Raw genomic sequence first — 16847 nt, forward strand, 5'->3', positions numbered from 1 at the left:
AGTGTTGGATAACCAGGCGATACAACGGTTTACATATATAGATTTGGCTCCAAGCACTAATTAAGATCAATAGAGATGTTACGTTCGATATAGATAGTATCTTTTTTTATGAGTAAGACTAAGTGTTAAGCAATAATATAAGTTTTTAAGATCTGGAAAATCCATCTGCTCTTTTTAATTATCCTTAAATGTTCGAATACCTGAAGCTGGGTTAGGTCTTAGATCTTTTCAAATAATGCAAGTTTACTTATATCGTACCCGGGTACTTTAGATCCGGCTTCAAGATCCGTCACAAGAAAATACTTTGAAAGTTCTATAGGCTAAATTACTCCCTCACTCATTATTCATAACATCATATTTGGTTGATTTATGGTGGAGCAACGGCCAAAATAGCACTATGCCTAATTTATTTATGGACCCTTCCCAATTGCCGTATTCTTTTGCTATAAGTATTTAAGTCGATATTTGGTGCAGTATAGGGCAAAGAGGCAATGTACAACTATGAAACTATACTCCACAAAGTCCATGAAAAAATGATTTAGACAATAGGGAAGGATCCATAGGGCAATAAGGCATAGTTCTGCTTTTCTCCAACAAAAATTGACCTAATAACATTTATTTCTCAATCTGTTTTTTCTTTCATTCTTGAGGGTAGAACGTATACATAAGTATTGAGTAACTACGACGTGTTAGTGTGCTCATAAAAAAACTGAAAGTAACACTGAGGATTTCTTGGGAGTTATTTTCTAAGTTATTGAAGCAAATCTGGTCTTTAAGTCTAAGCCTAATTGCTTCAATGGCGGGTAATACCTCTAATTATATTATAAATTAGCTCCTTTCAAAGCTATGAAATATTCTAAACTACCAATCAGAATTTTCTAATTTTTGGTTCAAGAACCTCTGTGTTGTTCTTTCTGAGTCTTTCAAAATATTAATCTAGAATTAAGGCATATTTTCTCATTTCTAACTAAATCTACTTGTTATATTTTCAGAAAAAGCTCTCTCATCATGTTCCAATTATAAATCAAAATCTATAAATTGGTTTTTTGATAGAGTAATACTTGTCTAAAGTTAAATAGTTTTTGAGATACTGATGACGTATGGGGACTAAATTTTCATCTAATATCATAAAAGGGGTAATCTATCAATAACATTAAATTTATGTACATCAAAAACAAGAAAAAATTGTATATAAAAAGATTGAAGATATCTAATAGCAAAATCAATTAAAAATTCAATTTACTTTCAATTTTAATTAATGTTTTACTATTGAAAATACATTAGAGTAAATAATAGACAAATCACGATTTGGTTAACCCCTAGAAAGGACATCATTAACCGTATGTATCTTTTAAATAAATTGAGAATTTTGAACAGTGATTTTAAGATTGGCAATACTTTCTGGAATTTTATTTACAAATACTTTTAAATATTTTTGTAGGTTTTTATTGATATTTATGGGTGAAGCAACATAATAGCCTATATTATAATGAGTGACAATCATTATAATAGAAGTAGTAGTTTCGGATTGGGCGTGGTTTCATTCTAGAAGCGAGATTCTAATGTTTCTTGGAAATGCAGTACTCTCCATCATGCAAATTATCACTAAAATATGTTATTACATCATTATACTCGGCTGATCAACCTTCTTTTCCCAGACATATCCTTTTTTTATGTACTGTCCATAGACTTTTACATAAATTCATGAAATGTCTAGTTTTATGAAGGACAAATGGTAGTTACACATAATTACTCAATACAATGATCTGAAAAATAATAATAAAAGCTGGAGAAAAAAAAGTAATGTTACTTGATGAGCCAGGCTGTACTTTTGTCTCTGGAGCGCTACCTACTATTAGGGATGGTTGTGTTAGAGCGCTTGAAGAAGTCGGAAATGAGACATACGGTACTCCTGAATTAAGACTCTTATTAGTATCAACTCTGTATCTGTACATTCAGAAAGAAAGACAGACAGATAAAGTTTGTTATATTCATAAAGAAGTTATCTCTTAAAGAATAAAAGAATATTGATAAAAGCTTAGGAAAATTAAAAAAACATATATTCAGGTAGATAGTATTGTGTAAGTCATTTTTAGGACTAAGGCAGGAGTTCAAGTTCAGTCTCAGTCCGGTCCAGTTCAGTCCTTCAATAGATTTATTTTTCTTTTTTTTAATAAGTTATAGTACTAACAGACCTATGATCGACAGTCTTAAGAACCGGTACCAAAGACTGATAGGACCGTTCCTAAGACTGGACTGGATCAATAAATAATGACTGGCAAAGGAGTTCTAGAGAGATGGAAATCGTACTTGTTTTTGCTAGCTACAATATTAGTTCCACGTTGTTTTTCCTTTTTATTCAGTTATTAGGGGTTTTTACTTGATATGTTTCTGTTATAATTGAACAAGATGATGTAATAATTAAAATCTTAACCAAGCTCATTTTGCCTAAGTTAATTGGTGAACTCCAAGCTCAAGGGACGGATCAATAGCATTCAGGATCCCCATATAGTGTAGGAGGGATAAGCATGATGGATGTTTTGAGCAATTTCTCTGCGTGAGGTTTGGAAAATGCTGAACATAATAAGCACTTTTTTTTGTAAGGGCATTGCAGGCTAATCTGATTTCAGCATTATAAGTTATTATGATACATCCGACCATGTCATGCTGTGATTTTATTTACTACTTGTTATTGGTTTGATAATTATAAATAGAGCGACACATCTCTATATTAATTGTGTCAATACATATGTAAATAATAACGATGATTGTTCATATAATATATCCAATGGGGCAGCCGAAAAGGAAAACCTTATTAATAAAAATTCTGAGAATTAGTGTTATTACTTAATTATAAATTAAATAAAGGTTCAAATCTATCAAGACTCTTCATCGGAAGATTAGAAAAGGATGTCATCGGATCACAATGTCCATAGCGAGTCTTAAAAAAATCAGTAGTGAGGTTAAAAGTATCCGAATTATAGATTAGGGTATTCATCTAAAATTTGGTGTTTATGAGTAATGGACTTAGTGAAGATGACTCTAAATTAAATAAATGCAAGTACCTCAAAGAGGATTATGCAGAATGGGAGGATATGTCAATAGAATATATTTTTTGAATTCAACCATCATATTAAAAATAGCACAAATGATTTACAACATATTACTACAGTGTCGAGTAGAAGAACCAAATAGAGGTTTCATTAAAACCTCTAGAAGTGAACGATACCCTTATAGAATTCAAAAACTGGATGAAGGCTTTCCATAGACTTTATTCTTCGAATTTAATGTCAAAATTACCGTTGGATGAGAAGCGAGGATATCTACATAACTGTCTTTCTTCGTCTTGTCAGGGTAATCTCGAACAGATCTTAGATATGGGTGACATTCAAAGTATTGATGCTTGTTTAGATGCTTTGAATGGGCATGACCAGTAAAACTCCGTCCTGAATCGTAGAGTTGACTTCAATACATGTATCCAGTCGATGGGGGAAAATTTGCTTCATTTTTTAACCAAGCAAAAGCACTAGCACAGGAAACAGAGCTTCAAAATTGCACAATGGAAGACCATTTTGGGAATTTGTCTAAAAAGTTATAAAAAATATTGTTCAACATTAGTGCAATAATGTGGAGGTCAGAGACATAGTCAAAATGTGTGTCCAGCAAAATATAAATAATGTTTTTCATATAATAAAATAGGACATTTTGGATCAGAATGTAGAAATAAGAAAAATTTAACGCATGTAAAAAATCAGATTTCAAAAAACAAAAGGAGTGAGATTGTTAAAATACAAACAATTGTAATTAAGCAAACAAAATTCAGGAATCCAACTCCAATGATTAAAATAAAAATTGGTCAACGCAAAATACTGTGAGTGAATAATTTGAAGTAAATGCAATACCCGATACCGGAGCAACGGAGAAGTTAGTCCATTAAGTATTGTAAAAGTAACCAAGCTGAAAATAGATAGAAGTCAAATGGTCAAGATTATAGCAGCAGGAGATCAAAGCCTTGAATGTCAAGGGGCTGTGAGTATGATGGTCAATTTTAAAGGTCATAAGGTAAAAACTAAAGGATTTGGGTCTCCTAATATTGACGGAGTGTTACTTTCATAGCATTTATTGAGTTGTGAACCAGGGGATTTTCCCAATAGCATTAAATAAATTCATAATCGTATTTTTTCAATGCAATCAATAAATACAAGCGATTTTGAAAACCATATTGTAGAGATCAAAAAGAAATATCCACTTGTATTTAATACAGAAGATAATTTAACACCAATGAAGGGCAAGAAAATGCATATATATTTAGAAAAGAATATAGAAATAAACCTATTAAAACACTGAGCTACGAAAAATGGAGATACAAGGACTAATTAAATTAGTGAAGAAGCCAACAGAATGGACAAGTCCTATCCATATTTTCCTAAAAAAGACTCTGGGTGAGGTAAGAATTGTGGTAGATTATAGAGGATTGATTTGTAGATAGGCTAATTCACCCTTTTCCTACACCAAATCAAGTAGCAAATACCCTTCCCCAAATGCAAAGCTATTTTTCGCTCTGGATTCAACAAATGGCTACTGGCAAGTTCCTTTGGATGAAGAAAACAAAGCTTTAACCACATTCTTAACTTGTTGGGGGAAGAAAACAATTCACTAGAGCTCCAATGGATTTAAATGCTTCAGGAGATGAATATTGCCGGCGAGGTGATTCTGAAATGACTGGTATAAAAACATTCATAAAATAGTTGATGATATTTTGGGATATGAAGAAACATGGGAAGAAGTCAAGAACCTCTTGTATAAAGTTATAAAGAGATGTGAAGAAAATGGGATGAGGTTGAATTCAAATAAGATACAAAAGTGGGTTAAAAGGTAACATGATGATATTTGGAATTCCAAACCGTTTGAGAACCGATGGGATACCTCAATACAAATCTATAGAATTCAAAGAATTCTGTAATCATTTCAAAATTAATCATGAAATATCAAGTTCACACCATCCCCAAAGCAACGGACATGCTGAAGCAGTTGTTAAAGGAATGAAAGATCTCGTAAAAAAATGCTGGAGAAATGGAAATGTCGACATAAATCAATTTAATTCAGCAATACTCAGTGGAGGACTACACCAAAGTGGGTTGGTCTATCAGAGTGGTTATTTGGAAGAAAACTCCAAACTATGACTCATCTACATGAACCAGGATATCAATGAATATCTGACTCTATAATTAAGATCGCAGAGAGAAAACGTAAGCAGATTAGAGATAGAAATTATCAGGGTGCTCTGGATTTACCAATGCTTAAAGTTGGACAACAGTTGGAGTTCGAAATCCTATTAAGGGAGAATGGGATTCTATAGGGATTATAGATTCTATTTGTGAAAATCATCTGTGATATATTGTTAAGAGTGAAAGTGGACGTATGTATTTGAGAAATCAGAAGTTACTCAAACCCAAATATTGATCAAATCTAAAGGGGAGTTATTATATGTTTGATAATTGTAAATAGAGCGACACATCTCTATATTAATTGTGTCAATACATATGTAAATAATAACAATAATTATTCTTATGATATATCACACAAATATACTTACGAAGTACTATCAAATATTTTCAATTACAGCTATTTTTGATGAGTCACACTTCAGTATTTATTACATGGTTGTGGATTCTTTTATAACTCCGACACCACAACCATAAATTTATTATTTACAATATATATTGCTATCTATTTTTTAGATCTTGCAAAATGTATTACTACTGTCCTCGCTGATTTCAAGCACCAAATTCAAACGAGATCTCGTGCACACGAACTTGAATCTGAGGAGTAAAATATGTCCTTTCATTCTTTTTCAAAAGATACTAACCTTGCAACTAAATGGTTCTGCATTATTCAATGAAAATACCAGAAACTCAGCCAACATTAAAAAATATACAACAAGCATTTTGTCGATTCATGTTTCAAGGAAGAACTATGTGACACAATTACATATATGTAGAATGAAAGAAAAATTCCAAAATGGTGCAGAGAAAATTAAAAAAACGATGCTCTACCAACTTTATACCCGGATTTTCCTTCCTTGCATTCAGTTCATCATTGAAATTCTTCATGATTCTACTATAGAAGCTTTGAAATATTATAGAAATAGCAATGGCTATCCGCAATACTTAATTGTACAAGAAAAAGTTGGTGTACGTAAATACCATTCAAGTTGACAATACATAATTTCTTCACATTTTGCACTCATAATATCCATCTTATTTATACTTTTGGGATGATATTACAATAAAACAACGAAGAATCATGGTATTTTTAAGGCTAAAGGATTCTCTTAGGAGAAGGCTTCCTTCCTTTTAGATCAAAGATGTTCTGGGATTTATATCTGAGACGGAGGAACTTTATAGACTATGTGGATTCATATAAACAAAAATAGACAAATTCTTTATTTATTGGGACTTCGGTGCACTCAGAGTTATAGTTTTTGATGTTGAATTAGCAAAATCCGTATTTGTTAAAGATTTTGAGTACTTCGCCACCAGAAAACCCACCCCAAAGTTGTACGGGCATAACAATAAATATTTCACCAATATGATGTTTATACTTTCAGATATAGGAAAATGGAAGAGTATTCGAACAATGATGAGCCCTGTCTTAACAAGTCGAAAGTTAAAAGCAATGCTTCCACATTTAGATCAAGTAAATTAATAAATTGAAATACATTTAATATATTATAATTATTAAGGAAATATTTTGATCTAAGGCTGCAGATGATATGTTGGATTTTAAGAAAAAATAGATTTAGAAATGATTAATTCAAGATACTTAATTAGTCGATATATTACACAAAGTATAGCAAAAACAGGTTTTGGGGTGGAAGAAAACTGCTTCAACACAATTGACAAATCGGCATTCATGAATCATGTTGATATTTTAAGAAATAGAAAGGGCAGGAAATATAGACAAACATTGGTTTTTATGGTTTTCATCTTTTTTCCAAATTGGTTGGCAAACATTCTTCCAATTTTTCTCTTGAACCCAATAAGTCAGGACTTTTTCCTAAGAATTATGAAAGACTCAATTGAACATCGTAAAAAAAGTCATATTGCTCGTGGAGATTTTGTGAATCTCCAGTTACAGGAATATAACAAAATTGAAAGCATCGAACAAAAAAATAACATGGAAGATTAACTAACGCCATTTGACAAGGACGCCAAAATTCAAAAATGAACTTGAAATCATTGGATAAAGACGAATTAGATACTTCGTTGATTGCAAACGTTTTTATACTCTTGCTTGCAGGTTTTGAAACGACATCATCAATGATGACTGCTAGTTTGTCTATGTAACCAACTATCCAGAAATGGAAGAAACACTCTTTGTGGAAATATCTCAAGCCATACTGAATAAAACCAATCAAGAGGAAATGTTAAGTTATAATGAAATTATGGGAATGAAATATTTTGACATGTTTGTTTACGAAGTTTTTCCATCATTTTCCATTCCTTAATTTGGAGTGATCTTGTACTAAACCTTATCGTATACCAGGAACAAACTTGAACATGGATACAGGTACCAAATACAACATCAAGTATATATATATAGCGATTAGCTACACCGGTAAATATGACCGATTCTCCTTTAAGGACTTTGGCGTTTAATAATGATGTTTATAGATTTTACTAGAATAAAGTTACTCTGTTTTGTGCACCTAAGAAAGTAAGAGTTCTTATTGAAACAGCCAAACTGGTGACCCCGACGTGATGGCTAGAAGCAGCCGAATTGTAGAAGTCCCTCAAGTACCAGAACAAAGATAAAATTATCCTGTTTTGACCGAACAAAACCTATTGAGCATAGGTTCTCCACTAAGCACCCATAAAATTGAACAAATCCCCCGAATTACTTGACTTGAGAATAGATTCAGGAGTAGGAAATTCCAGTACTGGACGAACCTATTCAGGATCAGGTCACTTTCTATTTTCAGAAACTTGAAAACCAAAATATGTTAACTGATGGCTTATAAACACACGTTCACTTTTTTTAAAGCAACCTCCAGGAGACTTGATACTATAATAGACTTGTAGGAGAATAGAAAGGTGATCCAACCTCGAATGAGAGTAAATGAGGAGGTAACCGATATAGATGGAGATACCTTTGAACAATTTTTCATGTACAGCTTGAACAATACCCGGAGCCGAAGAAAGGCTATAACGTAGTACATTATACTAAAGGAGACCCAGAGGGGTATTGATTGTCAAAAATTCCTTAGATAACTCCTCCAGTTCATACTGTTCATAACAGTGGCTAAAAAAATCAAGTTTAGAGAAGAAACGTGAACCTGCTAACCCTGAGAACAGTTCTTCAGGATATGGGAGAGGGTAAAGGAGCTTATTAACTACTGGAGATATCGTTTGAGTATAGTCTGCACAGACGCAACCTTCCCGTCCGGTTTAAAGACAATTACAATAGGTGAAGCCCAATCTGTAGTATCAAACTTTGAAAGGGTACCACGATATATCATGTCGTTAAGTTCCTCAGTAACTTTATCTCGAAGTGCAAGAGGAACAGGATAAGCTCGAAGATAGCGTGGTTGAGATCCTTCTATGATATGAATAGCTATCCGTACGGGCTTAGCGATATGGCTACCCGAGTTTTTGAGTATGAATTTGTATTTTGGTTTGAGATATTCCAAATCATACTCCATTGAGTATACAGAACTACGAAGGAAAGAAGGCTTGTGAAGAGAAACAAAACCAAGATCTAAGCAGGCTTGAGATCCTAAGATTGGTTGATTTACTTTTGTTATTAAAAAAATCTAAGGGACCTTTCTTTGATTTTTCAAGGAAGAAAGGAAGGTGTTGTGTAGGAATTTTGTTACCACCGAAAACAGTAACGTGACTAATATGAATAGAGATAGACTCCGTTTTTACAAGTTGACAAGGGAGAATATTTATATTAACCCCTAAGTCGAGTAGGAATATAACGGGTTTGTTTAGTATTAAGACCTTGACAAATGCTCGTTTGGAAGAATTCGTAGAACAAATCTTGGAGAGTTTATCTTCAATCAGGTTGCTTTGACCAGATCTGCAGCACGATGAGAAATTATCAGCACCATTTCATTTGAAGCAGATTTTACCAATGCCAGGACAAAGAAAACGAAGAAGTGTGTGCATTGTGGCACAAAATTTACATTTGAGACTCTTTTTCTGAGGTTTTGTTCAAGGGACGGGCGCATTTTCAGACTGGAATCACATTTGGGGCAAAGGGTGTCTTTGGGCCCTTATATTCAGAAACCATGACATATCTTCCATTTACTACTTCTTAAGAGTGAGCTTCTTCTGATTACATGGCATGACCTATCTGAATGACTTTTTCGAGTTTCACAAACTTCTTTTCAAAAGCGGTCTGTCGAAGTTTATTTAAGTTCGTATTCTTAATGATAGCACATCATCTTCATAATGAGGATCACAGGATAAACATTAGAGATAAGAGAACCGTGCCTGACTCCCTGGACGGGTTACAAAGTGACCGATTGGTTCTCCCACAGTATGTTTAATCTCAGTCAAGCAAAATCGTTCATTTAACAGAGACTTTATTGGAGAAAAGGTTTCCTCCATATCGCGTAGGAGAGATGTGCATGAACCATCATTGACCTGAGGTTCCATATCGAGAGTTTTATGCCACTGTTGGACATTTGAGCCGGCGCAATGAAGTAAGAGAGCCGCATTTCGTTCTGCAGACAGATCCGGATAGAGTGCTACGTAGTTCCACAATTCATCACTCCATGTGGACCACCGATGGCCTCTTCTAGGCCAGGACATTTCCTAAGGAGACGTTTGGAAAACACCACAGTTACATATTCCCGACATGGATCCGTATCAGGTGTTGAAGGAGAAGGCTTCTCGAAGTCGAAGGTTTTTAGGAGCACATCCACATGTTTCAAGATGCTTTTCAATAAGGCTACAAGTTGAGGTTTACGTAGACCCGGCAATTCTTCCTTAGACTCAGCTAGTTCCATTCTATAACATTCCTCCCGTAAGTGATTAATAGTAAGGCGTGGAAGTAGCTTCACCATCCTCGTATGCCAGGGTGTTATGTATAGACACCTATTAATATGATGAGTAATTAGATATTAAGGCTCGTCACCAGGATCTGCTACTAGATTCGACAAGAGGATAGTGCCAAGTGAGTGCAAAAGTTTATTCAGGTTCTTTATTAACATGCCAATAACAATATTACAAAGAATATAATTTAACATAAAGAGTATTTACATACTGGTAGGGACATACCTGTCACAACAGAGAACTAGTACTTGAACTAAACGACTTTGAATTTTGCAAGTTATCCATTTATTCTTGATTAATATATATTGATATATTATATATATATAATTGGAAAGGGTATTACAATTTGATCATAAATGTGCCAGGCCTCCGCATATTCTTGATCAATTATTGTCGTAAAAAAATTACATTTAAAAAAATATTGGTACGACTAACTTAAGATTATAAAATAAAGATTACTTTTTAATAATAAAATTTAGTGTATTTAATTTGTTGTGCCTATACTCAAATAGAATAATTAAATAAATAAATATTTTCTTTAAATATCGTCATAAACGGAAGTTTATTATGAAAATCACGCAACATCAACTATTTATGAATATGAAGCCAAACAATATATGTATATATCAATCAAGGTATGTTAAAGGATTTCAAAAAAAATTATAAATTTGTATGATAAATTTAAGTATAGTTAATGTATTTTGTTCTATAGTTTTCAGTTATGCCAATATTTCCTATATTGATTCGAGAAAAATAGAGTAATTTCAGGGTTTTTTATAGAAAATACCAACCCTTCTTCTACGTTTCCCATATATTCAATGATATGCCTTGTTTATTAACTATGACGTCAAGATTTATTCACTTCATGATTTCACCTTAAGAGAGGAAGAAAAAAAAATGAAATTAGGCATAGACTTCACGCTATAGGTATGTTACAAAATGCCAATTTATGGAGAGGGAAAATCTTGCAGAAGACTTGCGTGGAAGTTGACGATAATAATTTTAATTGCTATTATTCATAGAATATCCGAATGTATGGATCTGAATCCACTCATACTCCCATATAATGCATATTTGTTTACGACATTAGGATATTCATTAGGCTGGGTCGTAATTTTCATTTTTTTGAAAATCAAAAACCTGTGGTGTTTTTTTTACTGTGTTTTTTCTCTTAGATCTCAAAAATGTAATTTTCATAAAGATAGGATAACTTTTAACTACATCAATTTCACTTTTAAAATAAGAGAAAATGCGGGGTTTTTTCTATAATTTCCAGTACTGGCTTTCATTATGTAATTTATAGATATTGAAATTTTAATCATAACTTAAGATTAAGTTAACAATTTGATGATATTTGGTGCAGATATAAAGGTCATAATTGAGCCCAATTGGTATTTTAAGTAAACTTTTAAATGTTCGACTACATAGTGCTTACTAGTTTACATATAAAAGATTCTTATGAAGCAATACAATCATTAAGAAGATTAAGGGATATTGCATACTTATATATTCACTCTGTAAGACTCACTTCCTTAGATAATATACAAACGACCTTGTTTTTATACTTACTTCACTTTAAAAAAAAGAAAATAATATCAATAATTTGTTAGTCATTGTATCCTTGTATTCAACTTGTAATTATATATTTATGTACTATTAAAACTATTGGATTATTTTAGACTAGTGTATACCAGTTGTTATGAAATCATATTAATAATGACGAATTATCCTCTTCAACTCAATGTGCATAGGTTCGATAGTAAGTTGCTCCTGCATTATTTATGTGGACTTCAAAGACCATTCCTAATTCAGTTGGAGTAACTATAATACAATAATGTTTAATTATACTTAACTCCATCTGGCCAATTAAAGAAACATTTTAATTCCTCAATAATAATAATGACGAATTAAACATTCATTTTAATTGATTTGATATAGTTAAAATATACCTAACTATATTTTACAAATTTAAACAGAGAAGTCTTGTTTTATTAAACATTCAAGTTATATATTATCTGAAACCTAATAATCATTATATAATAATAACTGGTCAAATCAATTTCTAAAAATTTAACATTTAATAATAATATATTTATAACAAATACGTAAATATATTAATTGCATTATGGTTGTAAAAATATTGAGTTACATATTTATATTGTCTGAACAACTTATCTCACTTACATTAGGTAGTACATAATTGCTACAATTTCAACTAAAGATATCTTATTTCTATAGTTGGCATTGTCTGAATAAATGTTTTTCCAATATGCTAGTAAGTGAAGATTTATTATCAATACGATAGGTATGAATGATTGAAGAGAATTGTCGGGCGACACACATTCATCCGGAACTAATTCTATAGAAAATAAAAGAATATTTATACAAATCAAGGACAACTCTTGATAAAAATATGTACATATACGGAAATCTAAAGTCATAGAAATATAATATGGTGATATGACCCTTAGTAAGAGTCATTCTTACAGACGGAAATATTGAATGTATTCGTTTACTATTGTATAATTTAACTTCATGTTCACAAGTGGTGTTGGAACTTTGAATCGTTACATAATTCATTCTACCTCAAAGCCAGAAACTGTTCCGATAGGCTTAAACATATGTATTCAAATAGGATTGAATTATAATTATACAAATTATGAACGATGTAACGACATCACTAACATACTTTTAATAAATTATTATGGGTCCATTATTACTTATTTAATTCAATAGCACTTTAAATAACATAATGATTTTCTCTAAAACAAGTAACAAAATATAACTAATATATTGTACGATAAATTGCTGATGGACTCGCGGTTCATAATCATCACTTTTAATCAATAAAACCTGTACATTATGTAAAAAGATAAACATATTTATGTATTACACAAAACACCAATCCACATCATGAATAGCAATGCCCTGTTTAATCATTATAAATATCATGCAAAATGGGCCTTAGCCATAAAAAAAGAAGTTTATGATAGAGATCGAAATGATTGCAGCGCCATCTTAAAATGACATGCTGTGTTTTCATTGATTGATTCGCCTTAAAAAAGTGCCGCTTTCTATGATCATCTTATACATTTAGTGAATAGAGTTAGCATTGTTGTATCAAATGAAATGCATTTGAAGATGCAATGAAGGAGGTTTAATAATAAAACCGGGAATGAATATGTCATGGTTAGAGGGCGCTGTAGGTGTAGAGGAATATTACTTGATTTTGCAGAAGAGGAATTAAGTGTTCGATCCCAAGAAGGGAGAAATGGCAAGAGAGCTAGAGAGAAAGAAAGAAAGAGAAAAAGAAGAAAAAGGAGGAGGAAACAGCAAAAATAGCTGCAGCAGCAGCTCCAAGATACTACAAAGTTTTATTAAAGGGAATAATAATAAAATATGAGACCCGTCAACACAAAAGCAAGCTAGAATGACTTTTCTCAAAATTGAATATAATTTGTATTCTTCAATGAATTATTATCAACTTCTATTAAACATATTAATCTTTTTAACCCTTTGGGTGGTGCACCACAAATTGCAATAAAAGTAGAAAAAAATTGATTTCCTAAGTAAAAGAATGAGAAATTGATAAGATTTTATAGTTAAAAGGGGCTTTATCGGGTACAATCTAAGTCTTTTAAATCAAATAAAGGTTTGAACTATAGACACAATTCTTGAATATCTACACTCATCCCAGTAATTTGAATAATAAACATAGAATTGACTCAAATAGTTCTATAAATTATTGGGCACTATGTATATTATATACATAGGTATATTGTGTACAAGTTACGATGTTTGTACAGGTTGCAATTTCTTCGTCTTAAATGTCTTATTTAATTACAAAATTGTTCATTCAATTTACCAACTATTGATTGATACTGTGTAATTACGAGTTTTATAACTGTGGTCCTTTGATCATTATAACGTGCCACATATTGGTTATATTTGATTAATTTGTACTAAAAAGGTTAAAATGGCGTTGTGCATATATGGATTGTATATTAAGTATTCAATCATTGCATTATCTTCATCCCCTAAGTACTTAAAATACTTCATTTAATATTATTCATTTCATTTTGTAGTTGCAGCTTGTACAAGAAAATTGTTCAAGTTGCAACCAAAAAATGAGACAGTACTTCTTGGGATGAGATAAATCAATAATTGAGTATTCAATTCATGATTTATCTCATCCCAAGAAGTACTCAAATTTAAGAATTTTGTAGCATTGTAAAAGTTCAAATCCCCACAGTTTTATACCAAATAAATACATTATAACCATGTAATTTGTATAGATCAAAATGTAATGATAGCTTCAATCTATAGTTGGTCATTTGAATGACCTATGTTGTAATTAAAACTCGAACAGACATCCTTACTTGTACATAATAAAGTATGATTTTCTCCTTTTCCTGATTTGTTTTGTGTAAGACTGTTTTTATCTTGATGGGCCACATATATGTGTATAAAATGTACTAATAAGTAGCAGCAGTGGGGAGGGGGGCAGTGACTGGAATGAGTAGTGTTACAACAGCGGCAGCAGCTTGAGTGAAAAAGAAAAAGAAAAGAAGAAGAATGAGATGTGAATGAAGAAGAAGAAGAAAAAGGGGAATTAGTGGATATTTTTTATTCTAGTTCTTGTTGTTGTTATACCAGGATCTTGTGGGATTTTTCTATATAACAGCATTTAAGACTGACTCTGTTGTTGTTCCTCCTACGAGTGTCGTTGGTTCTTGTGAAGAGCGAGGACTCTTCCTGGGAAGAGTGGAGTTGGTCTGCCCCATCTATTGGAGGATCTGTGGAGTGGTGTGGAAAGACGTTTCTGCGTGAGGGAGTGAGGACAAGGGAAGGGAAGGGAAGCTCAAGACTGTGGAGTGGAGTAAGGGCCGGATCTGTGAGAGTCTCTCTGTCTGGGATTGAGGCAACGTCGAGGGAAGGAAGGAAGGAAGGAAGGAGAAGTAGAAGTAGAAGTAGAAGCTAGAAGAGGAAGAGAAAGAAGAAGAAGGAGGAGGAGGAAGAAGAAGAAAGTAAACGTAGTAGTAGGTCCTCTTGAGTAGAGAAAGACTTGAGGGTTGGACGAAGTGGGTGTGGCTTTGGATTGTTTTGCATGTCGGGCTCTTGTGTGAGGATGGAAGTGAAGAAATGAGTGTGTGCTAGGATAATCGGCATTGCAGAAGGACTCAATTCCAGATTGTGTGTTTATCGTGAATTGAATGTGGAGTGACGGGATGAAGGGGAGCGGTAGGGTTGGCTCTGTGGGCGGAGAAGACGCAGCGTCTCTTCCTCCTCCACTGGATCCTTTACTGCTTTGTAATGCACCGCTGAGTGTAGGCCCAAGTGTGAGCGATCCTTTGCTGCAAAGTAAACGTAAGAATACCTCCTTTAAGATCACCAACATCCTTCCCTCTCGTCCACCTTCCAACGACCCCGAAGAATCGGGCGAGGATGATCCGGATGATTCGCATACAGAAGATATTTCGGATGGGCCTGAGCTTCCGGCTCAACCTTCCAAAAAGTTCATGTCTACCATGCGTAGAAATTCATTTGATGCGGCTGCCTCTGCAGCTGCTGCAGTTGTTGCTGCAGGCGGATCCAAAGAAGCAGCCGTCTCTATTTTATCTTCCAATGGACTTCCTGCATCTGCAATGAGTGTGCTCAATGAAGCTGTTCCCGTTTTTTCTAAAAATGCTAAGTGGGTGAGCTCGGTATTAGCGGTCTCACATCCAAATAATTCTATTGATGCTCGCCATGGTCCTCGTGATCGTTTTAAAGTGGTTCGAATGGAGACGAATATACCTCTTAAGAGAGGGAGATGGACTTGTATTGATTATATAGATAAAAGAACGATATCCTCTAATAGCACCGTTGTGTCGGATAAAAACGAGCTTACTGACAATGGAGAACATGAGGAAGAACGTCCTTCTCCCCATACTTCCGTCACAACATCTTCCACAGTGCCTTCCTCCTCGTCTCAGCACATTCCCAATTTTTCATCCATTGCAGAACCTGTCAGAATGAGTAGTAATCCGCAAACTCCAAGTGTGGTTCAAAGTCCCTCAACTGCACCACCTTCGTATCCCACGTCAGCTTCTCAGCATCAACAGCAAATGTTTCAACAGCTTTTACAGAAGCAACCTAATCCTCAACAAGTCATACAATTTGCTGCTACCCCTGTCACTTGTCAGTCCATGATCAAACAACAGCAGCAATCCCTCTTATTACCGCAACAACAAACATCCACCAATCTAGTCTCATCTTCAGGATCTGGGCACCATACACAACCCGTCCCATCGCCTCAAATGTCAACGCACCATCAACAACTTATATTAGAGGGGGGAGCCTCTATTTCATCATCCCTTATTACACCTCTCACTTTTGGAGGACTTATGTCGACATCAAGTGCTGTAAATTCTATTCCGCCTTCTCGTGCTGAAACGGATATTCTACCCCCTACTACATTTTATCCTGCGCATTTTGACCACCCTATAGATAACGAACATCTAGTTGAAAGACTCGAAGAAATATCTACTCAGCAAAATGCACCATTTGTTGAAGAGGACATTGATAATAGGTAAGCTTGCTAACTTACTTCTTTCTTTATATTTCAGAGGAAGATATAATCATGGACTATTGTTGTAGTTATTATTATCATTATCGTTATTTTTGTGTATAGCCCTAAAGTGATGTTGTGTTTAAGGTACAAAAATTAGTGGATTTTGCCCTCCACCCCTCCCTTTAGTTACAGTAAAGGATGAGGTTGTAAGGGTCAAAATCATTATAGGA

General features: G+C 33.6%; 1 protein-coding gene, 1 long non-coding RNA gene and 1 pseudogene across 4 annotated transcripts in view; 2 read left to right on the plus strand and 1 right to left on the minus strand.

Moving 5' to 3' along the window:
* Window positions 1-3086: 3086 nt before the first annotated feature.
* Window positions 3087-13105, minus strand: LOC139907163 (uncharacterized). Of its 2 annotated transcripts, XR_011783581.1 has the most exons (3): window positions 10856-13105; window positions 10290-10798; window positions 3087-3584 (listed from the first exon to the last, which is right to left on the minus strand). It is a non-coding gene; the product is annotated as an uncharacterized lncRNA (long non-coding RNA). The 2 variants fall into 2 exon arrangements; XR_011783580.1 differs by having other exon boundaries at window positions 10290-13105.
* LOC121128822 (probable cytochrome P450 9f2) lies at window positions 4881-7719 on the plus strand (annotated as a pseudogene).
* A 1528-nt stretch (window positions 13106-14633) lies between the features above and the next one.
* The window catches only part of LOC121129321 (uncharacterized), a 29114-nt gene continuing 26900 nt past the window's right edge, over window positions 14634-16847 (plus strand). Inside the window, exon 1 of one of the 2 annotated variants that reach the window (XM_040725032.2) lies at window positions 14634-16635. In XM_040725032.2, coding sequence (XP_040580966.1) covers window positions 15278-16635 — 1358 coding nt within the window. In that variant the 5' untranslated portion in view covers window positions 14634-15277. The remainder of the gene's footprint in view (window positions 16636-16847) is intronic. The other variant, XM_040725030.2, reaches the window with a different exon arrangement.

The sequence above is a fragment of the Lepeophtheirus salmonis genome, chromosome 14, assembly GCF_016086655.4.
Source record: "Lepeophtheirus salmonis chromosome 14, UVic_Lsal_1.4, whole genome shotgun sequence".
NCBI lineage: Eukaryota > Metazoa > Arthropoda > Copepoda > Siphonostomatoida > Caligidae > Lepeophtheirus > Lepeophtheirus salmonis.